The sequence below is a fragment of the Heterocephalus glaber genome, unplaced genomic scaffold (assembly GCF_053883595.1).
Source record: "Heterocephalus glaber isolate CG9 unplaced genomic scaffold, H.glaber_assembly_v1.0 deba00000621, whole genome shotgun sequence".
In the NCBI taxonomy this organism is placed as follows: Eukaryota; Metazoa; Chordata; class Mammalia; order Rodentia; family Bathyergidae; genus Heterocephalus; species Heterocephalus glaber.
This window is the reverse complement of record NW_028258153.1, coordinates 26,806,920-26,831,398: the sequence shown is the minus strand read 5'-3', so window position 1 is coordinate 26,831,398 and position 24,479 is coordinate 26,806,920. Positions and strand designations below refer to the sequence as shown.

The window sequence follows — 24,479 nt, the reverse complement described above, 5'->3', positions numbered from 1 at the left end:
TTTTTTTAATGCTTTTAACTTCATCTCTCTGATGAGTGTATAATTCAATCTTGTTATTGTACTGATTAGTATTTTTCTGATTCTAGTGTTGCACACATTTCCTTGTGCTATACTGGCTATTTATCATCTTCTTGTGTCTACTTTTTAATTGGGTTGTCTATTAATGAGCTGTAAGAGTTCTTTATTCTAGTAATAGATTATATGCATTATAAATATGGCATGTTTAAGGACTACTTTTCATTTTCTTAACAATGTCATTTAAAGTTCTAAATTTTGATGGCATCTCATTTATCAATTTTTTTCTTTTATACATCATGTTTTTTATGTCCTAGAAAATTCTTGCCTACCATAAATTCATAAACATTTTCCCTCATAATTTCTTCTTAAAGGTTTATAGTTTTAGTCTTTCATATTTAGGTTCATAGATCCTTTCAAGTTATTTTTATGTATGGAAATAAAGGGTTGATGTTAACTTTTAATATATGGATACCAGGTGCTCTAGTGCCATTTGCTGAAAACACTATCTTTTCCTCTGCTCTTGAATTGAGTTTATGTTCTATAAAGTATTAATGTTAAATAATCTTTCAAAACTCAGTGGATCATATATGTGTGGGTCTATTTCTAGATTCTCTGTTTTGTTCCATTGATCTATATGTCTTTCCTTACACCAACATTGCCTTGATTACTGTAGCTTTAGAAGAAGTCTTAAAATCATGTAATAAATGTCTTCCACCACTGTTATTTTTTTTTCTTTTTACTTTTCCAGGTCCTTTCTACTCCTACATAACTTTTAAAGTTCAATATCCAATTCTTCATTGATAGCAAGTATACATACACCTGAATTTTTATATATACCTTGTGTTTTCTAATCCAGCTAAATTCAAATACAAATTCTACAGGCTCCTAGAGGTTTCTTAGTATTTTCTCTGTAGATGATTATTTCATCTACATATAAAAATTTTGCTTCTACCTTGCCAATCCTATCCTAATTGTGTCATTTTATTGCTAGACTACTTTGGTTTGGGCCTATGTTTCAAAGTTTAATGGACAGATGAAGAGTAGGCATATCTGCCCTTGTTCCCCACCTTAGGGAGAAAGCATTGTATCTTCTCCATCCATATAAGGGGTTTTTGCTGGAAGTATAGAGTACATGGCTTATCTGTTGAGAAGGTTCTGTTCTACTTCTAGTCTCCTGATAGCTTTTACCATGAACAGCTGTAGAATTTAGTCCAATACTTTTTCTCCAACTGCTGACAGGATCATATGGCTTTTTCTTTTCCTCTGTTAAAATGTTGACTTTTGGGGGTGGATCTTCCAAAGCTGAGCCAACACTGCCATCCCTATAATAAAACCACTTTCTACATACTGCCAGATCTGACTTCCAATAGTTAGTTTTGTTAAACAAATTGTTATCTATACTCATACTTTTTCTTCTATTATCTTTATCCATTTTTAGTATTAGCACAATGTTGATTACCTAAAGTGAGGGGAGAAATGTTACTTCTTTTTTCTGCTTTAAATGTTTGATATAATTTACCAGTTCAAATGTATATGAGCCTGTTGTTGTCATATAGGTAGGTTTTCAAGTTAGGAATATACTTTCTTTAATAGGTGCTATTCAAATTTTATATTTCCTCCAGAGTCAGTTTCATTGATTTGTCTTCCAAGGTAATTCTTAGAAGTTGTCAAATTTTATTTCTAAAAATATTTTTGTAATATGCTTTCTATATTCTTTTAAATTCTATAAAATCTATGGTAATGTTCTAGCTCTTGATATTGCCATTTAAAATATATATATAATTGATACTGTGTAATAGGAAGAAAAGGTCTAAAGGAATAGGGGAAGTGGCAGGGTCAAGCGAAAGGAAAGAGGGAAAAGAAAAATATGAGAAAAGGAAAAAAATGGAAACAAAGTTTTTGCAAATAGGGAAGGGTGGAGGGGGTGAAGGGAGGCCAGGGGAATGGGAAAAACATAAGAACTTAGATACTCATGCAAAGTTACAAGATCCCAATGATGAATGAATCTGTATTTTATACCTAAAATGTACCAATAAACTTAATGGTAAAAAAATGCTGCCAGGATTGTGGGGGAAAAGGAACCATTCTCCACTATTGGTGGGAGTGTAGACTGCTGCAACCACTGTGCAAATAAGTATGTGGATAGTTCAAAAAAGTAGAATAAGAGGTCTCATTTTACCAAGCAATTCCCCTGCTGGATATCTTCTAAGAGAATTAAAAGCATCATACTACAGTGATATAGGCACACCCATGTTTATAGTAGCACAGTTTGTAATAGTTAAATCTTGGAAACAACCAAAATGCTCTTCAACTGGTGACTGGATAAAGAAGATATGTTTTTTTTAAAAAATAAAATGAACTACTACTCAGCCATAAAGAATGGGAAACTAGAAACATTTATAAATAAATGAATCCACATTGAGGCCATACTCTCAAATGAAATAAACAGAACACAAATGTGTGAATACCAAATCACTTATCTGGTGTGAAAACTGAAAGTGTAAATGAGGATCAAAATGTATAATAGCTAATGTGAAATAGGAAGAAAAAGTCCAAAGGGGAAGGGGAAGTGGGAGTGGTAGGAGAAAGGAAAGATGGGAAAGGAAAAAGATGAGAAAAGGAAAAAACAGAAGCAAAATCTTTGTAAATAGGCAGGAGTGTAGGGATTGAAGGGAGGGTAGGGGAATGGGTAAAAAAATAGGAATCAAGATATATCATGTAAAGATTCAAATTCCCAATGATGAATGTCATCATATTGTATATCTAAAATGTACCAATAAACTTAATAAATATAAAAAAGCACTTTGTGTTTCCCCAGTTTTATACTATTTTGAGCCAGAGACCAAGATAGAAGGAGATAAACTGAGGATTTAGGAGATAAGCAGAAGGAGGCTGTATTCTAAGAGGAAGAAACCTTCAGCCTGAGGATTAGATAAAAGACACTTGAAATAACAAGATTTCTAGTTTTAAGTGCTCATTTATGGAGTTGGCTAAACGTGAATTTACTGAAACTGTATCAAACTCTTAAGGCATATTTAAAGAAACTCCTTGTGAAAGCTCCAAATCCGCATGTCCATGAAGTAGAAGCAAAAGTAGAATCTCCCCTAAAGTGATGGATGTTGGGTGTGACCCCAAGGGAGACAACAGGGAAGGGCTCCCAGAGAATAAAGCAAGGGCAGTGGCTTTGGTCACCTAAAGGAACTCTAGCAACTGCAGTTCAGAAGCCTCATTCTTCCTAATTAGCAGAATCTTAGCCATCTCCTGGGCAAGTGGCCAGCATTGTCAGGCAAGGTCAGTACACTTTAATCTATGGAACTAAGCCCATAGCATTCTGTGGTGCTAAGGGATGAACAAGCTCCATGCACTTGGCTGTAGGCTCATGGTCACAGAGGGGCAGAGCCCTAAGGCTTAGGTATGCAGACTCACCATAAGGCCCATGGGCATTTCAATGATGTAAAGGTCCACATAATCCAGCTTGAGTTCCTGGAGTGTCTTCTCCAGGGTTGGGCGGACCATCTCTGGTTCAAAGAATGTAGCCCACAGCTGAAAGAGTCATAGGAGAGGTTAACTAATTTCCACACTAATTTTACATTTATGCAGCTCTTTACTCTTTGCAAAGCACACTTTCCATTTCACAGAAATATGTGCATGTTGCAATGTCATGAAAGTGTAAGATAAATCAGTGGCTCCTGGGCATCAAGTCTGACTTTATCTGAACATAGTACATGAAGATAAAGATCTATCTGGACCCAGAAAACCTGACTTGATAACAGTCTTCCCAAGGCAGCAGTAATTTCCTAATTGACTCTTCCATTTTTGCTTTTCTCCATTGTGTAACCAGAGAACATGTCTCTGGTAAGAGGTGCTGAGCCTGCTTGGAACTTTATTTTCATGTCACTCTGATAAAATTGGAATAAGCATCAGAAATGGTCATGTGTGTAGCCTCAGTGGATCTGTTGCTTAGTAAGAGACAATGCAGTGACCCAGTGACATCTTATTGCACAGAAGTTGATTCTCCTTCATAGCTCTTTTGTTCTCATTTGGTCTTACCAAGTCCTCAAAGCAACTCTGTTAATGCTTACTAAGAATGTACTGATGTTCAAAGCATTGCATAGCAACAGACTAAGGTTGATTCATCATACTGTGGCATGGGTACTGTAGGTGTGTAAAACAGAGTGACAGGCAGTACTCAGACCCATGGGATGAACTAGTACATCTTGCAGCATTCATTTTGCTCAAGGATTTTGTTTTTGAAAAATGTTCTGAGTTTTGTAACCTTTTTTTTTATGAGAAAGAAAAGTAAAATGGGTGAAATATGATTTTTTTTCTTTGTTGGACAATGATTTTTTTTTTCTTGCCTTAAAAGCGCAAGGAAGAGAAAACAATGTGGAGAGAACAGTGGGGAAACATGTTGTAATTACTGTTTGGTGCTTTTTGTGCCACCCTATCCAAGTGAAAATTCTGTTTTATATGTACATAAGCAGGGCAATTGAACCCATGGGCACTCTACCACATAATTGCATCCTTAGCATTTTTTATAATTTTATTTTCAGACATGTTCTTGCTAATTTGCCCAAGCTCTCCATGAATTTGCTATTCCCCTGCCTCAGCTTCCTAACTAGCTGAGATTACAGGGATGCGCCGTCACACCTGGCTTATATTATATATTAATTTACTTGTATTCAACAAATAGATACAGTATTAGCTTTGTTCCAGGTACCATTTAAATGCTTTGTAAAAGTTAACACATGAAATGGCTAACAACATTATCTTCATTTTACAGGGAGGGAAACTGACATACAGAAATGCTAAGTAATTTCCAGCTAGTAGTGATAAATCTGAAACATACAGCTAATACTTACATATATTATTTTACATTATAGGTTATGGGGACCATAAATTATGACCTGGATAATCTAGCACCAAAGTCTGTGCACTTAACTATTATCTTAGTTATTTTTTCATTGCTGAGACAAAATATCCAACACCCAAAGCTAAAGAAGGAAAGGTTTATTTGGCTCATAGTTTATAGCAGTTTCAGTCCATAATTAGCTGGCTCCAAGGCACGGTGGTATGGTAGATAGACATTGCAGAAGAGAATCAGTTCATGGCAGGAAGAAGGCAGGAAAGCAAACACAAGACTGTAGCAGCCTCTTTCTGACGCTTTTATACCCTAGGCTACTGGGATTAGGGGATTGCGAAGCCAATCAGTGGATTGATTTAGTAATCACACACTCTTAATCCCAGCATCACACACTCTGGATCTATCCACCTCTGTAAAAGCCCCACTTATGATTGCATGAAGCATCAGGGGGACATCTAGATGCAAACCATAACATTCTACCTTTGACCCCCCAAGGACTCATGTATATTCCTTTATGAAAAAGGCATTTAGTCCATCTCTAAGAATTGCAAAATTCCTAACAGTTTCAGCATTGCTGAAAAGTCCAAGTCACAAGTCCTTGGGATTTAAGGCAAACTTTTAGATATGAGCCCCTGTACAAATGAAAAGAAAGGTAAACACTTCCAACATACAATGACACAAGACAAACATTACCATTCTAAAAGGCATAAATAAGAGGATACAAAGGAATAGGACCAAAACAAGTCCTAAATCTAGCAGGGCAAATATTAAGTCCTGTAGTTCCATATGTACCATCTGGTGCAATTTGTGGCAAGATGTGAATTCCAAAGAACTTGAGTGCCCCTAATGGCACTTCTGGTGGTTGTAGCTCCCATGGCTTCTCTCTTGGGCCAGCTCTGCTCCCTCCTTGCAGCTTTCCTCAGACAAGCCACCTTCTTGACTTCTCAAAACTTTTGGGGTCTCCACTGCACCATTAGCTTCATACTCACAGCTTCACACACTGTCCTCTCAGGGGCACACTGCCTGGCCTCCCAGGCCTTCTTCTGAAATTTGGGTGGAAGCCTTATTAACCCCACAATTCTTGAATTCTGCATGCCCCTAAAACCAGCACCACATGGATGACATCTTTGTTACCTGCCAGCTCGAGCAGTAGCCAGGCCTCCTTCTCTCTTGGTTGTAGAGATCAAGTGCTTATGAGGCAAATCCCAAAGAACAATTTCCTTGGGGTGCCAGCATTCTGGAGCATGGTGATTTTGGGCTTTCTTCTCAAAGCAAAGACTTCCAGCTTTGCAACTCTGAGGCTGCAAAGGCTGGAATCCTGCTGCTTCTTATGATGTCCTCAGGCCATCTTTTCTGTTCTCTTCTGAAATTCATGGCTTTTTCTTGCTAGGATTTTCAGTGACCTATTTCCCCTTTGTTCCATCTTTGTAGGCCACAACTTTACTGGAGATTTCTTTTTAGCCAAACTCAAAACATGTTAAATCATTCTGCTGGGCTCTTTGTTCTTGATTCTCAACATAGATCTGGCTAAAAGCCCCCAACAGTAGCCATACCACTGCCTCAACATTATTTTGTCTTGAAATTTCTTCTGAAAAATTAATTAGTCTGCCGCTTTAATCTCAAAGCAAAAGTCAGAGGCAAAATCTTCAGAGATGAGCAAAATGCAGGCAAACTTTCTGCCAAGCTATAACACAAATCATCTGGAGTCCAACAACCAATGCTTTCTTCCCAGCAGAAACCTCATGAGCCTGGACTTTATCACCATCATTTCTGTCAACATTCTTGTCTTCTGAGCTCTGACCAGAGTCTCCCATCAAGTACATCCTAAGGCATTCCAGTTGTACTTTTTCAGTCAGCATCACCAAACCTTTCCTAACTCTTCCCCTTTTCACAAGCCAGCTCCAAAGTATCATTAACCACATGGTCAGGTACAGTCACAGCAACAACCCCACTTCTCTTGTCTTAGTTACTTTTCTCATTTCTGAGACAAATTGCCCAACTCCTAAAGTTAAAGGAGGAAAGGTTTATTTAGATCACAGTTGGCAGAGGTGTCACAGTCCATAATCAGCTGGCTCCAAAGCAGGCTGGCACAGAAAGCAGGCATGGTAGAGGAGAAACAGTTCATGGTAGGCAGAAGGTAGAAAAACAAACAAGAGAGGATAACAGCACTTTCTATCCCTTATATCTTATATAGGCTACTTAGGGTGAGTGGCACTCACACCCTTAATCTTAACGCCCTTGAGCCTAGCATTGAGCCATGAATCAATCCCAGCATCACACACTCTAGGTCCAGCCACCTCTGAAAAAGCCCCACCTATGACTGCATGAGGCTTTGGGGAGACATCTAGGCCTAAACATAACAACCACTGCCTCACACCATCTTCCAGGCATGAGTTGAGTGGTACTGAAAACCAGTTTTACTAGAGCAACAGCAGCTTCCCATTATGGTAACTCAGCAGCACACATCCTTTCTGTTTATTTGCTGACTGCCATATTTTATATGTACATTATTTTTATTGTACACATATAAATATCAAATGCATATACAACTACTTTCTGGGTAATATAAAGAATTTCAGGTGATAATTTGACAGTGTTTTTTCATATGTTCAGTTCATAATGAGAAATGACTCTGTAACAGTTTGAGTCCCAGGCTTGCAATGACATACCTGCCCTAAAAGTGTACACAGCTAGCTTTAGGATTCGTGACCTTATGAACTTATTTTTGATTTATGTTTGTTTACTTTTATTAACCATCTATTGATGCAAAAATAGATACGATTTCTGAGTTTATTAAGCTTATTCAAGAACTATTTGTTGTTTATTTTTTTGAGTCAGGACCTCACTATGTAGACCTTGCTGGCCCCAAACTCATGGTGATCCTCCCACCTCAGCCTCTTGAGTGCTGATATTACAGGCATGTGCCACCATGACTGGCAAGCACTTCTTTTTTTAAAAATCTTTTTTATTTTAATGTAATACAGGTAGATATTGAGAAAGAAAATATAAAAACTTCTATCAAAAAACTAAAATTTCATAGGGTAATTAGAGAATAACAAATGATAAATATACTGTGTATCATGACCTTAAAAGAATATTTTTCAGTTGCTAATCTATCTCTCAGCTCATCTCTTAAGAAAACTATACCTTTTTGCATAAAACATTTTAATTACTAACAAAATATCTGACAATATTATTTTAAACAATTTCTTCCTATTTCACAATACCTATCAACATTTTGGTCCTTATTTACACTTTCAGTTTCTCATGTCAGAGAGACAATGTGATATTTGCACATGTGTGTTGGATTTATTTCACTTAAGAGTATGGTCTTAAGGTGTATCCATTTACCTAGAAATGTCTGAATTTTATTGTTATTTAGGGCTGAATAGTGCTCCATTATTTTAAAAAACACAACTTTTTAATTGATTTATTGGTTTATGGGCATTTGAGTTGTTTCCAAGATTTAGCTATTACAAACCCTGCTGTTATAAACACTGGTGTGCATATATCACTGTGGTATGATCCTTTTCAACCTTTTGGGAAGATAACCTGAAGGGCAATAGCTGGGTCAAATGGGACCTCTAGTCCTAGTTTTTTGTGGAATCTCCACACTGATGTCCCAGGGGTTGCCAGTCTACACTCCAGTCAGCAGTGGAGAATGGTTCCTTTTTTCCCCACATCCCCATCAATATTTGTTGTTGGTTGATTTCTTGATAATAGCCGTTCTTTCTGGAGTGAGATGGAATCTCAGTATTGCTTTAATTTGCATCTCTTGAATCACTAGTGATGTTGAACATTTCTTCATATATTTATTTGTCATTTTATTTCTTCATCTGAGAAGTATCTATCTCAGATGGCTATTTTTGGATTGGATCTTTAAATTTGGGGGCCTTGATTTTTTAATTCTTTGTATGTTCTAGATATTAGTCCTTTCTGTGAGGAACAACTAGCTAAAATTTCCCATATGGTGGGTTGGTTGTCTTTTCACTCTGCTGGTGATTTCCTTTGGTGCAAAAGCTTTTTAATAAGATGAGGTCCCAGTTGTTGATTCTTGTTAGTATTTACCATGTGATCAAGCTTTAGTTCATGAAGTCTTTGCCTACACTTATATCCTCAAGAGTTCTACCTATTCTCTCTTCTAGCGGGTTTAGTCTTTCTGTTTTAATATTTAGATTTTTGGTCCATTTTGATTTGAGTTTAGTGCATGGGGAGAGACAAGGGTCTAGTTTGAGTTTTCATCACATAGAAAGCCAGGTTTTCCAGCACCATATATTAAAGAAGCTATCTTTATTCCAGTGAAGGCATTTGTCTCCTCTGTCAAAGATAAGGTAGCTGAGTGTGTTTGGGGTTGTTTCTGCATCTCTTAATCTGTTCCACTGATACTCAGGTCTGGTTTTTTTGCCAGTGCCATGCTGTTTTTATCACAGTAAATCTGTAGTATAATTTCAAGTCAGAGATTGTGATGCTCTGTCCCTTGCCTTTGTTGCCCAGAATTGTTTCTGCTATTCTAGGTGTCTTGTTGTTCCAAATGAATTTTAGGAATGTTTTCTCTACTTCTGTGAGGTATACTAATGGTATTTTGATTGGGATTGCATTAAATTTGTATAACAATTTTGGATTTATGGCCATTTTTACTATGTTTGTTCTTTCTACTGAAAATCAAGGGATATCTTTCCATTTTCTGATATCCTCTTCAATCTCCTTCTGCAGAATACTGTAATTATCAATGTAAAGGTCTTTTACTTCTTTTGTTAGATTGATTCCTAAGTATTTCTTTCTTTTGGATATTATTGTTAAGGGTGTTGTTCCCCCTAATTTGTCTCTCAGTTTGCTATTTGTGTACAGGGATGTTACTGATTTTTGAGTGTTGACTTTGTATCCAGCTATGATACTGAATTTGGTTATTAAATCTAGGAGTCTTTTGGTAGAGTTTTTGAGGTTTTCTATATAGAGTATCATGTCATCCACAAATAATGATAATTTAACTTCTTCCTTTCCTATCTTTATCCATTTTATTTCTTTCTCTTGTCCAATTGCTTTGGATAATGTTTCTAGAACTATAGTGAATAGTAGTGGTGATAGCGGACATCCTTGTCTTGTTCCTGACTTTAGAGTGAAAGCATTCGGTTTTTGACCATTTAGTATGATGTTAGCTGTTGGTTTGTCATAGATGGCTTTTATCAGATTGAGAGAGACCATCTATTCTAATTTTATGTTGGGTTTTTAATCATAAATGGGTTTCGGACTTTGTCAAATGCTTTTTCTGCATCTATTGAGATGATCATACTTTTTTTGTCTTTGGCTCTGTTGCTATGGTGTATTACATTTATTGATTTCTATATATTGAGCCATCCCTGAATTTCTGAGTTGAATCCTACTTGGTCATAGTTTAGAATCTTCTACATAATTTTCTACATTCTGTTTGCCAGTATATAATTTAGGATTTTTGCCTCTCTGTTCATTGGGGAGATTGACCTGTATTTCTCTTTTTTTGGTTGGGTCATTTTCTCATTTTGGTGTCAGAGTAATACTTATTTCTAGGAATGATTTTGGGAGTATTGCTTCTCTTTCAATTTCGTTAATGAGTTTGAGGAGTAGTGGCATTAGTTCTTGTCTAAATTTCTTGTAGAAATCAGCAGTGAATCCATCAGGACCTGGATTTTCTTTGTTGGTAAGTTTTTAATGACATTTTCAATTTCATTGACTGATATTTGATTATTTAGAATTTTTCTATCTCCTTAATTCAGCTTTGGTAATTCATATGTATCTAGTAATCTGTGAATTTCTTCTGTGTTTTCCCTCTTATTAGGGTACAGGTTCTTGAAGTAGTTATTGATGATCTTCTGGATTTATCCAGGATCTGTTGTGACTTCATGCTTTTCATTCCTAATTGCATAAATCTGAGTCTTTTCTTTCCCTTTTTTGATAAGGTTGGCTAAGGGTTTATCAATTTTATTTAATCTTTCAAAGAATCAACTCTTCAATTCATTGATTCTTTGTATTGTTTTCTTAGTGTTCATTGCATTAATTTCTGCTCTGATCTTTATAAGTTTCCTCCTTTGTATGAGCTTTGGGATTGGCTTGTTCTTTTCCTAGACACTTGAGATTCAACATTAGGTTGTCTATTTGAGTTTGCTCTGTTTTCATTATGTGAGAATTCACCACTATAAATTTCCCTCTTAGGACTGTGTCCCATAAGTTCTGGTATGTTGTATTGGGATTATCATTTAATTGTAAATACTGTTTAATTTCATCTGTGACCCATTGTTTGTTTAGAAGGGTGTTATTTAATTTCCATGTGCTCATGGAGCTTTTGTGGTTTCTTTTGCCATTGATTTCCATTTTCATTGCACTATGGTCAGATAATATGCATGGGATAATTTCAATTACTTTGCATTTACTTAAGCAAGTTCTATGGGCTGGTATGTGGTCAATTTTGGAAGACATCCATGTGAAGCTCAGAAAAAAATGTATATTCTGATGTGGGGTACAACACTCTGTAGACATCTACTAAGTCCATTTGTTCACAGGGTTGTTTCAGTTCTGACATTTCTTTTTTGATTTTTTGTCTAATTTTACTGTCTATTTGTGACAGTAGGGTATTAAGGTTTCCCATTACAATTGTATTAGTGCTTACAAGATTTTTCATGCCTGTTAATATTTGTTTTAATATAGTTGGGTGCACCAGTATTTGGTACATATATATTTGTGATTGTTATCTCTTCATTTTCTTGGAGTTTTCCCTAACAAGTACATAGTGGCCTTCTTTTTCTCTTTTGATGTTTGGCTTGAAGTTCACATTATCTGGAGATAGCCTAACTACCTCTGCTCCTTTTTTGGGTGGGGGGTATGTTCTTACATGGAGTATTGTTTTCTATCCTTGGACTTTCAGTCCATGAATTTCTTTTTGCATTAAATGTGTTTCTTGTATGCAGAGTATTGTTGGATCTCATTTTTTGATCTATTCTGCCAGTCTGTTTCTTTTGATTTGTCATTGAGATCATTTACATTGATGGTTATAACTGATATTTTTGGCTTATTCTTGTCAGATTATTGTCCTGCTGTTGGTTCCCTGTCTTTCCCCTCTGTTTAATTGGTTTTCTTGGCTGGTGGCTTCTTTCTATTGATGGTCTTTGAAATGTGGTCTTCATTGTTTCTTTCTAAAATATCCTTCAGAAAATTTTGTAGAGCTGGTTTGGTGCACATGAATTTCTTCAGTTGTTCTTTGTCACGGAAATAAGATATTTCTCCATTGATTTTGAAAGATAGTTTTGCAGGTTACATCAATCTCGGTTGGAGGTTGTTTTCTTTCAGAACCTGAAATATTTCACTATGAACTCTCCTTGATTTAAAGGTTTGCACTGAAAACTCTGAGATTCTGATGGGCTTTTCTTTATAGATAATTTTTTTCTTTTCTCTAAAAGCTTTTAATACCCCTGTTCTTGTGCTGAGTTTCTGGGATCTTGATAATTATATGCCTTGGTGTAGATTTATTTTGGTCATGGCTAATTAGAATTCTATATACCTTACTTATTCATTTGTCAACTCTTTTTCCTTGCTTGAGAAGTTTTCTGCCATTACTTCTGTGAACAAGCTTTTTTAAAAATGACATTTGGTCTATTTCCAGCTTTCTCATAGATTCTGATCAATCTTATGTTGTTCTTCTTTGCATCATCTTGCAGCTGTTGGCATGATTTTTCATGGTCTCTTGCTATTTTAAAAATATCTTTCTTTTCACAAGCACTTCTTTTTAAACCTCTTTCTCTTCAAAATGTTACTCTGTTTATTATTACTTCTCTCAAGCTTAAGAATAAACTGGTAGTATAAGATTGTTGAAAATTCTATTTTGCATAGTTTTGGTGTCATTTTCCATTTACTTAAAGAAAAAAACTGCACTGTTTTTATTAAGCAGTATACATTTCTCCCTCAGTCTTTGTGAGAGATTGGTTACAGAACACCCATACTACCCATGCATGCCCCAGTGAATACCAAAATCCAAAGATGTTGAAATCCCTCATATAAAATAGCATAATATTTGCATAGAACTATGCAATACTCCTGTATATTTAAAATCATCTCTACTCTTTTTTTTTGTACTAGGGATCAAACTCAGGACCTTGCACTTGTAAGGCAGGCAGAGGCACCATTGAGCTAAATCCCTGGTAGAGACCTTTTTATAATATCGAATGAAATGTAAATGCTATGTAGATAGTTGTTATACTGTGTTGTTTAGGGATAAACAACAAGGAAAAATGTCTGTACACATTCAGTATGAATACATTTTTTTCCACCTCTTTCCTTTTCATGGGTTATTGAATTCAAAAATTCAGAAGCGTAGGTATGAGGGACTAACTCTACTCATAAGAATACAACTACATACACACATCCAATCGGAAAATGAGTGATAAAATGAATACCTGACATCCTTTCACCTTCAAGAGGTCAAGAGATAGAACCTTATCTGTTCAAAAAGCTCAAGATGAACCATTACCTTATGTGCAGCATATACTATCCTGAAATGTGTGTTTATCATTGCTTTACTTGATTTTATCGTTTTCACTATCTACAAATGTAACACTAAATAATAATGTCCAATTTTGCATGTTTTTGAAGTATATATGTGAAATCCTACTGATGACTTGTTTTTTTCTCTGTCATGTTGTCAAATTTCATCCCACATTGATACTTTAAGCTGTACTTCATTCATCATTACTTATAGTATGTGTTTGAATATGTTATAATCCATTTGTCCATTTTATTGATGGAACTTTGGACTGTTTCTAGTTTTGAGCTATCATATATCAGTGGAGCTCTGGACATCTTTCAAAGAAACATCAATCATGTAAGACAAAAGTTCTCTGGAATATACACGAAGAGAGGAATTGTTAGTTTATAGTGTGTGCACATTTGCAGCTTCATATGGTGAAAGCTTAGGAACATGATTCTAAGAGAGAAAAGTTAGATAAAAAAGATCACATATTGTCCATGATTCTATTTGTAGGAAATGTCCAGAAAAGGACAACTATAGAGACAGAGTAGAGCAGTGGAGTTTTAGAGACCAAGCAAGAGAAATAACTGAGAAGTGATTGCTAATGGGTGTGAGTCCTCTTTTTAGAATGATGACAATGTTTTGGAATTAGGTAAAACCAGAATTTAAGTGGTGACAATGGTAAGTGAGTTATATCTCAAATTCAAAAATGATTATATGTAGACAAATAAAAAAAGAGAAGGCTGCTCTTTAAACAAAAATTGGCAAATCCTTTTGCAGTATGACCACTTCCATATTTCCCAACACTGCCTGATTTTTCTGCTTTGTAGATTTGACTTTGCCCATATTAAGTTGTTTGAAATCAATGCCCATATATGAAGGAGCCTTGTTTTAGTCTTAGACCTCTAAATTTTCAGCAAGACTGAGAATCTAGTAGTTGAGGAGGGAGAAATCTTCTCCTCCTCTTGGTGAGTCCAACATTGTTTAGCAGAAAGAAGTGACAGCATTAATAGAGGATAGAGATGGAAAAGAGATCTCACCTTCCCACAGTAGAAAATATCCTTCCTGTTCACCTTTCCTTCTGTTATCTTGTCTCTGATGGCCTGCCCTACTTCATGCTCATTTTTGTAAAGGTAGGCCCCATCAATATGTCTATACCCCACGTCAATGGCCATTTTCACTGCTGTCAAACAGGTCTCCTGAGATGTCTGAAATGACAAGGAGGTTGGGGTTGAGATGAAAAGAAATGAGTCTTTAGTTTAATCATTATTAATCAGGATTCTTTCAATACATTGCTTCATAGCTAAAATGACAATTCCTAATCCTGTACTGTTGTGATTGTAAGACTATTTTGAAGATAGATTAAATGAGTCTCCAAGGACACTCCATCTATCTGGAGTTTGCTCTCAGCTTTGTAGTTTCAGAAATGTGATTTGATCAACATTTCCAGGGAGAGAAGACTTCATGGAAGCCTTTGAGGAGGGCACAATTTAATTGAAGAAGGCTAAATTATAAATAAAAGATTTGGGTAAAAAACCTGAGATATAACCCTAGAATGAAATATTACTCAGTAAGTAAAAGGAGTAAACTACTGATACATATAACATAGAAGAATTTCAAAATAATTGTGCTGGGTAAAAGAAGATGGATAGAAAAAAATAAATACATTATGATTCTATTTTTATAAAATGCTAAAAAATGAAAATTAATCTATATATAGTGACAATGCAGATGAGAGATTTCCAGGCTAAGGTTAATGCGTGGGAAAATTGCAAAATGACATGAGGAAGTTTTAGGGTTGATGGAAATGTTCATTATCTTGATTGTAGCAATAGTTTGAGAAGAATATATCTCTCAAACATCAAATAGTATATTTTAAATATGTGCAGCTTATAGTATGTCAATTATACCTCAGAAAATCTAGGGAGGGGCACACAGATCCCAGCAAGAAGCTTGTGGGGACGAGAGCAGCACTGTTACAGGTGGGTCCTAACCAGGGTCCCATCCCAACTCCAGCAGCTTGGACACACAGGTCCAGCCAAAGGTCCACCTGGAGAAGAGCTACTCTGGTGCACAAGTAACAGCCAGAGACCCAGCCATATTCCATCCATAAGGGTGCAAAGATCCCACCAAGAAGCCTGTGTGGACCACGGTGCCATGGTTGCAGACAGGTCCCAGCCAGGGCCCCAGCATGACCCCAGCAGCTTGGACCTACAGGCCCCAGCCAAAGACCTGCCTGGAAAAGAGCTTCACAGGCACACAAGCAACAGCCAGAGTCCTGTCCAGATACCATTGGTAAATGCATGCAGAGCCCAGCCAGAAGCCCACTCAGAAACCAGTGACTGGGGTGCAAAGCCCCCAGCCAAAGACCCTGGCAGACAACAGCTATATACAGGGGGGAGGCCCCAGCTGGAGACAAACCCAGATACCATCCCAAGTGCGCACAGGCCCTAGCAAGAACCACTCCTGGACAACAGGGGAGTTGAGGGACCCAGAAGGGCACCACTCTGAACCCAGGAATAGGTGGAGATGTGAGTAGCAAAAAGGCCTCTTGGTGGCTTGCTGAGAATTGAAGACCACTGGGTGAGGAAAAAGTTGCCTCAAAAGGCACAGGATGCAACTATTAAAATGAAAAGACATATAAACAAGTCACAAAATCAGACTTTCAGATCACCTAAGGCAACCCCAAAGGGCAACCACATCGATCAATCTGATACTCAACCACCTGGACTCCCTGAACTGGCAACGAAAGACCTTCTGGAAAAAATGAAATCAGAAATAATTTGTCAGATAACAACACAGATTGTGTCCATAATGCAAGATGCGGTTAATAAATCTAGAGTGGGCACAGATAAAAAAATAGAGGAGCTGAGGAACATGATGGAATCCCAACATAGAAAACAAATGGAATCCATAAAAGAGATGTAAACAGATATCCAGGGAATTAAAAACTCCACTGAAAGTTTACACAGCAGAATGAACCAAAGTGAGGGCAGGAATTCGGATATAGAATATAACATTTCAATTAGTGACCAGGAAAAGAAGAACTGCTTCAAAATTGTAAGGGGCCATGAGAAATCAATCCAGAAGCAGCTAGATGATGCAAAGAATAACATAAGAACTGATCTGAGTCAATGAAGAAACAAGAGAGAGTGAAAATGACATAAAATAACTGTTTACAGAGTAATGGCAGAAAACTTCCAAAACAAGGAAAAAGAACTTGACATACAGATAAGTTAGTGTGTCATATAGGACTCCACCTCTCCATAATAAAAAAAATCTACACCTAGGCACTTAATAGAAGCCCAGAAACCCAACAGAAGAAACAAATCACATAAAAAGGAAAGCTCATCAGAATCACAGCAGACTTCTCAACACAAACCCTCAAGACAAGAAGAGCCCAGACTTAAGTATTCCAATCCCTAAAGGAAAACAACTTCCAACCCAGATTGATGTACCCTAGAAAACTATTTCAAAATTAGTGGAGAAATAGGATACTTTAATGACAAAGAGAACCTGAGAAACTTCACGAATACCAAATCAGCACTCCAAAACATTTTAGACAATATTCTAGGAAAAGACAATGAGGATCACAATCCCAGGAAGCCCAGCAGAAAGAATCCATCAGGCATGACAAAAAATTAAATGGAAAGGGGGAGAATCCAACAAAAAGAAAAAGTCATGACAAGAATAAATCAATATGTATTACTTATAACCATCAATGTTAATGGTCTCAATTCACCAATCAAAAGAAATTGAACTGGCAGAATGGGTCAAGAAGCAAGATCCAACAATATGCTGCATACAAGAAATACACTTAATTCAAAAAGAAAGTCATAGGCTGAAAATTAAAAGGTGAAAACCATACTCCATGCAACGGGAACCTGAAAAAAAAGCAGGAGTAGCTATCTTCTTTCCAGAACAAGTGGATTTCAAACCAAAAGTAAATAAGAGAGACAAAGAAGGACACTACATCCTTGTAAAAAGAAAAATCCAAGAAGAAGAGGTGACAATAATAAATATATATGCACCAAATACTAATGCATCCAACTATATAAAACAAATAATAACAGACATGAAAAATCAAATAAGCACTAATACAGTAGTAGTGGGGGACTTCAATACCCCACTGTCACAAATAGATAGATAACTAGACAGAAAATAAACAATGAAATACTACAACTTAATAAAACTTTTGAACAAATGAACTTAACAGATGTTTACAGAGTGTTCCACCCCACAAAATCAGAATACACATTCTTTTCAGCTGCACACGGGTTGTTCTCAAAAATAGACCACATACTGATCCCAATAGTTGTGGTTCTCTTTTTATAAAATGGATACTACTCAGCCCTAAGGAATGAGAAATTAGAGACATTCATAGCTAAATGGATGCACATTGAGGTGATACTCTTAAGTGAAATAAATAGGACACACGTATGTAAATACCAAATCATTTCTCTGGTATAAGAAACCAAAAGTGTAAATAAGAATCAAGTGTATAATAGATAATGTGAAATAGGAAGAAAAGGGGCAAAAAGGAAGGGGAAGTAAGAGGGGTAGGGGAAAGGAAAGAAGGGAATGGAATTAATATGAGAAAATGAAAAAAATGGCAGCAAAGTCTTTGTAAATAGAGATGGTGGGTTGGTTAAAGGGAGGGCAGGGAATGGAGAAAAAATAAAGATCAAGATATATTATGTAAAGGTACAAATCTCCAATGACGGATGTCATTATATTGTCTACCTAAAATGTACCAATAAAATTAATTTAAAAAATGAAAATCTGCAGAGGAAAGATTATTGGGAGTTATGTTATATTTTTTGTAAAATTTGGTCATCAAATCTTTGTTCATTTTATCAATTTGAGTTAAGCAGAAGAATGAGGATATCCTGACTCCTGAACATAGACAGGACAAAAATAAATAACCTGGAAGATTATCAACACTTGAGGTATACATGATTCATTTGCTATGGTCTGAATGTGTTCCGTCAAAAGCTCCTATTGAAACTTAATACGCAATGCAATAGTGCTGGGAGATAGGGCCTAATGGGAGATGCCCATTTCACTTAACGCTGCTAAAGAAAGGGTTTGCAGGAATGGATTTATCTCATCACATCCCTTTTGCATGTGAGAAATCTCCTCTGAGAATGTAGCATTCAAGGTACCATCTTGGAAGCAAACTGTCCTAATTTGTTGCACCTTGATCTTGGACTTTCTAATTTCCAGAAACTTGAGAAAATAAATTTCTGTTCTTGATAAATTACTCAGTTACAGTACAATTGTCCCTTGCTATACAAGAAGAGTTTGTTTCCACATGACAGCAAAATCTATGCATGCTCAAGTCTCATATATAAAATGGCATAGTATTTGCATATTCTCTGCACAAATTCTTCCATGTACTTTAAATCATCTCTAGATACAATGTAAATGTTGTTGAATAGTTTTTATGCTGCATTGTTTGGAAAATAATTATAAGAAAAAAGTCTATATATGTTCAGGACAGATGCACCTCCCTGATATTTTCTATCCACAGTTGGTTGAATCTTCAATGAAAAAACTCATGGATATAAAGGGCCTGTCATGCTACTGAGCTCTGTAGAAACAGCATCTGTCCATGGGATATTGTGTGACCCTGTAGTCAGAGCTATCTGTCATGATCTGGGCTGTGATCTGGCCACTAAGACACAAGTTCAAGTGGGTCAGTGGAAGTATATTGTGAGATATAATTGGTACACTTGTGATTGGATACAAGCTAGACTAGACAGTATGTCACTCAGAAGTCACTCAATACAGTTGCATCAACATCACCTTGTCAGCTGACACCTTGGGCCACATGGAATGGGGGAGGGCTGAATCTTGGCCATAAATAGGTCTTCTTGGTATGTGATCACAAGGCAAAAATTTATTTCTGCAGCTTTCCTTTAGTGCTTAATTTTGGGGTGGACAAAGAATAAGGAAGTGTTTGCACTAAGACATGTGTAAGACTGCTCATGGCAATAATGTCTGTAAATTCCAACAAAGTAAAGAAAAAAAATGCCCACCAACAATAAAATGGACACAGATATGTTCATATAATTGAATATGGCCCAAGACATGATTAATAACATAGGTGAACCTTGGAACATAGTAGTGTAGCTGGACTGACCAGCCAGTGAAACCATAAAAGCTCTGTGTGCACAGTAAGGAGTGTAGGATTTACCTTCTTATGGAGAGGGAGCCATTGAACTGTCTAAGCAGAGGCCTAACATGATCAGATTTGGGTTTTTGAAAGATCCTGATGGTCTTAGTCTGTACAATTAACCAGAGGTGGACAAAACTGGAAGAACAGCCTAAAGGTAAATAAGAGCCTAAATTAAGGTAATGACAAAAGACGTAGGAGAGGGTATGAATTGGGGAAGTCTTTGAAGATAAAATCAACAAAGACTCTGCAATCATTGGGATGTAGTGTGAAGAAGAGGGCAGACTGAAGTCATATATCCTAACTTTGGGGTTGAGTGGCTGCTGGTTGACGTGTCACTTGCTAGGAAAAGTGGTTATTTGGGGAATGGAAGAAGGTCAGTGTATTTCTGTCTTGTAGAGTTATAGGTGGTATGAAAGGTGGAGTATATATCTGTGTGTACATTGGAATCACCTGAGCAGCTTGTTAAATGCAGGTTCTATGGTTCAGACCTAGAGATCTATATTTAGTGGATTGGCATGAGGCCTAACAATACATATTTTCAAAAATGTCCCAGGTGTTCTGATATAGTCAGTTTATGGTTGTACAAGGAAGAGAGAACAAACAGAAAAGTAAATATAGATTTGCATATATGTGGTTGGAGCCATGACTATGAATGAAGTCAAACAGAGATAATAGGCAAAGAAAGAAGAGAAAATGGTCAATGATACAGGCTCAGGATTATTCCCAGAATGACTTTTCTTCCCATTACCAAAAACAAGGAATGCAGAATTGGGATGCAAGTGTTACATTCTTGGTCCCCATTTATTATTTTTACTTTGCCTCTCATTCTGTATGCTGCCACCAGAATTATCTTTCAGAAACAGATCTCTTTCCCTAAGATTTATATAGTTTCTCAGTTCTGTATAATGAAGTTCCATCTCTTTCCTTAGATATTTCAGGTCTACAGTAATCCAGTCTTAACTTGCATTTTCAGATCCAATTGCCATCACCTTCTCCATTAACTCCATATTGCAGTCACCCCACCTTTGGCCTTCTCTGTACATATCATATATCCTGTGTCTCTCAACTTTCTCTCCTTCCTGAAATGTCCTGCTTTGGCTCAGCTTCTCTGCTGGCCAATTCATACCTGGCTTTGTAGCGTTCATTCATGCATGATCACTCAGCTTTCAGTAGCATTTCTATACACATGTTGCCAGAGCCCACAATATTGATTATACCCAAAACATGCTGTAAGTAGTGCAGGCTACAAAGAGTTAAATCCCTCAATTGACTTACTTTAAGAAGCAAGTCTGACTGAAGCTACTCACAGAAGGTCACAGAAGTATCTCATGACTCACAGAAGTATCTCATGAGTACTGTAGTCATGTTCGTCAATATGACCTCCCTGCTAATGGTCATGGTTGAGACCTGATTAATGGCCTACGAAGCCATGGGGCTAATACACGATAACGTGTGTAGCTGAGGTCAGAGTAAATTGCACCCAAATTCTATTCCCACAATTTGTGCCTTCATAGCTTGAAGGACAATGCTCTAATCACAACCATATATTTTGTCTATCTTGTTTCTAATTTGAAAATGCTTTGACTGTTCTCTTTGAAGCCTTTCCTGCATTAGTTTCCATAGTAATTTCACATACTGCAGATCTATACATGTATTGCACCTTTTATCCTGATTGATGAACAATAAAATTTGGGGGGTGAGATGGGCCAGTGCCTTTTGCCAAAGGAGTATTGGCTGTCCTAGTTCACTTTCTCTTTAACTCTGTCTTAAGTTTTTCTTCAACCTTGCATCACATACTTGGCAGATGGGGACCAGAGACTTACTGCAGGGGTCTCTGGCAATATGTTATGGTTTGGATATTTAAACATCCCTTAAAAGCCATGCTAAGGGGGCTGGAGAGCTCAGTGGCACTGTGCCTGACTCACAAACACAAAGTCCTGAGTTTGATCCCTCCTACAGCAAAAAAAAGAAAAAAAGAAAAAAAAAAAGCCATGCTAAGGCTTAATCACTAGCCTATGGAAATATGGGGAAGTAGCTGAATCCTTAGGAGTAGGATCTAGTTGGAAGAAGTTAGGTCATGGAGGGGGCCATGCTCTTGAAAGGAATACTGAGACCCTGACCCTTTTCTCTGTTTCTCTCAGTTTTCCAACCACAAGGAGGTGCACAGTTTTGCTCCACTGCATGGTCCCTGCTATGATGCTCTACCTTATTATGGGGCAAAAGTGATAGGGCCAAGTGACCATGAATTGAAATGCTTGGAAACAAGTAGTCAAAATGAATCTCCCCTCCTTTTGATCATGCCATGTATTTTGTACTTTGTTACAAGTATAGAAAGCTGAGTAACACATGATACCATAGTTTATTCGGATGATCAGCTTTGAATGCTGAAATGCAATGCAGAAAGAATTGTTATTTTAAGTAGATTTACTATGTCTTAAAGGAAACACATTTCAATCATCATGATCAGATCTTGTTCTCTGTGTGTGTGTGGCAGGGGGGAATTGTTCAAAGAGATACTGGTTACAGTTCTAGGATTAGAGACTTAATCTTTATTATTATTATTATTATTTTGGTACTGGGAATCAAACTCAGGACCTTCAGCTTGCCAAGCAGGTGCAGTTTCACTCAGCTAAATCCCCGGCCCTAATCTTTATTGTTGTATAGATGTTAAAGAGTCTGGATGGTTTATAGAGTTTTTAATGGTTAATTAGAAAAGACATGTCCTCTTAATGTAGAAGCACTCTATAATTAGTACTTAGGGCATGACAGGTATTCACTGAATACTTGTTGTTAGACTGATCTAAAAATTATGAAGTATATAATTTTAGAGAACTACAGAAGCCATAAACTCACAAATTTCATGTACCCTCAGTTCATTCTGGGAATTAGATTTTAACTCAAGTTCAATAAAGGAAGCATACAATCACTTTCTTTATGCTAATTTTTAACCATGAACTCATTATAGTTTAACCTTTGGCTTGATATTTAATCAGGCAAATAATAGTCCTTGAGAGTTACTTTAAATATTACCAAAAAGTTGTCAATGAGATAAACACAAAATGAAAGTTTGCATGTTAGGAAAATATTTTAAAAACTACAGACACATGCACACATGCAGAGGAAAGAGAACGAGAGCTTACTGTTTGAGGATCTAAGTAGGTACCCAGTCCAATGATAGGAATACTGTTTCCATCATTTAGGGGTACTCGATGACTTGTAGCAGTGAGATTCATCTTGGAGAGACAATCAGAGGTTTCAACCTTCTAGGTAGTGCGTGCCTTGGAACAACACTACCAGGAGAGTCTGTGTAAAAAAGTTCCCAAGGGCCTATTTTATCTAAGCAAGAAAATCCAGGGGAGGAGCCAGGGGAGGGGATAGAGATGAAAAAAATCTATTTCTCAATCTTTTTTTTTTTAACCCAGGTTGCCCTGAAAATTCTAAGCATAGTTGTTTTTTGAACTTCACCAAAGGCAAGTAGATAATGTAACCCATTGGTAGTTTGTACTTACTTTTCTACAAAGAGAAGAATTTAAAAAGAAAGGGAATACAATCTCTGTCATGTAGGATGCTTTTGTTGGCAAATAACAGACTTGCCTTAAATTTTTATAAATTATATATGAAGATTTTTGGTTCAATTTTCTTAAAACTGCACTGGAGAGATGAGGGGAGGGTAGGAGCTCCCTGATTCTTTTTTCTTTTACAAGGAAATTAGGCCTATAGTGAGAAATTAGTCCTCATGGCCTCATCTAAAACTACTTCCTTGAAGCACCATTTCAGAATACAGTAGTATCACTCATCAAAGGCTGTTATACTATCAGTTCTCACTGTGTTGGTCACTGTGGATAGTAACAAGTTTTACATACACTGTTTTTTTCCTGTGCATATGTATTTTATCTTTTTCATTTAAAATAAATAAGATAAAACAAGAATTTTATCTTTTTTATTTAAAGAAAGCCCTTTATAGCTTTTCTTTGCATTTTTGAATTCTAGCATCACTACTCTTGTGCTTTGGGGCTATAATTAAGTAAAATAAGGTGTTTACTAGAGTCATTGAGCAGATTAGGCAAGCACTTCATCACTGAGTTAATTCCTAGTTCCAGGATACGGGATTCTTATTGCATAATATTTCCTTTTAGTATTCTGAGTATGTTAACCTCTTGTCTTCAGGCATCTATGGATACTGAAAAAAAAATTTTAAAGAAAATCTTTTTTTTATGTAATGTCACTTCTTTCTTGCTGCATTTTAGATTCTCTTTGTCTCTTGGTTTTACCAATTTAACTGTATTGTGTCTGTGGATCTCCCTGGATTTATCCTTCTTGCACTTCTTGGATAGGTAGTCATAATTTTCATTTAATTTAGAAAATACTTGCTCAGTATTTTTTCCATTTTTCCCCCTTTCTCTCCCTTCTGGAATTATGTGAGTTTGTATGCTTGATGGTATCGCATAGGTTTATTAGGCTTAATCATTTTTTGTCATTCCTAAAATATCCACTTGGTTATTTTTAATATGTTTTATTGCTTTGGAGAAACTTTCTCCTTTTACACTTGCTTCAGTAATGCTATTGACTATTTGTGCTTTTGTTATAGCTGCATTAAAGTCATCAAGTAAGAAGAACATACATGACATATTGGGAGTGTTGTCTACTGTTTGTTTTGCCAACACGGATTTAGGTTTTCCTAATGTTAATTTAGATTATTCTGAGGACTTCCCGAATACAATGTAAGATTTTGGTCTTCTTAAAATACTATATAATGTCGACTTTTGTTTTATTTTAATTTTTAAATTAATTTTATTGGTACATTTTAGGTAGACAGTGTAATGACATTCATCATTGGAAATTTGCACCTTTACATAAGCTCTCTTGGTTCTTATTTTTTTCCCCATTCCCCTGCCCTCCCTTCAAGCCCTCCATGCTTCCCTATT

The 24,479-nt window shown here is 36.5% G+C and overlaps 1 protein-coding gene across 1 annotated transcript in view; it reads right to left on the bottom strand.

Moving 5' to 3' along the window:
• The window catches only part of Akr1d1 (aldo-keto reductase family 1 member D1), a 55,615-nt gene extending 32,737 nt beyond the window's left edge, over nt 1–22,878 (bottom strand). The window contains exons 1-3 of the mRNA XM_004851239.3: nt 22,695–22,878; nt 14,414–14,581; nt 3,445–3,561 (exon numbers count right to left, since the gene is read on the bottom strand). Of these exons, the coding sequence (XP_004851296.1) occupies nt 3,445–3,561; nt 14,414–14,581; nt 22,695–22,787 (378 nt within the window). The 5' untranslated portion in view covers nt 22,788–22,878. The remainder of the gene's footprint in view (nt 1–3,444; nt 3,562–14,413; nt 14,582–22,694) is intronic.
• Nucleotides 22,879–24,479: the final 1,601 nt, after the last annotated feature.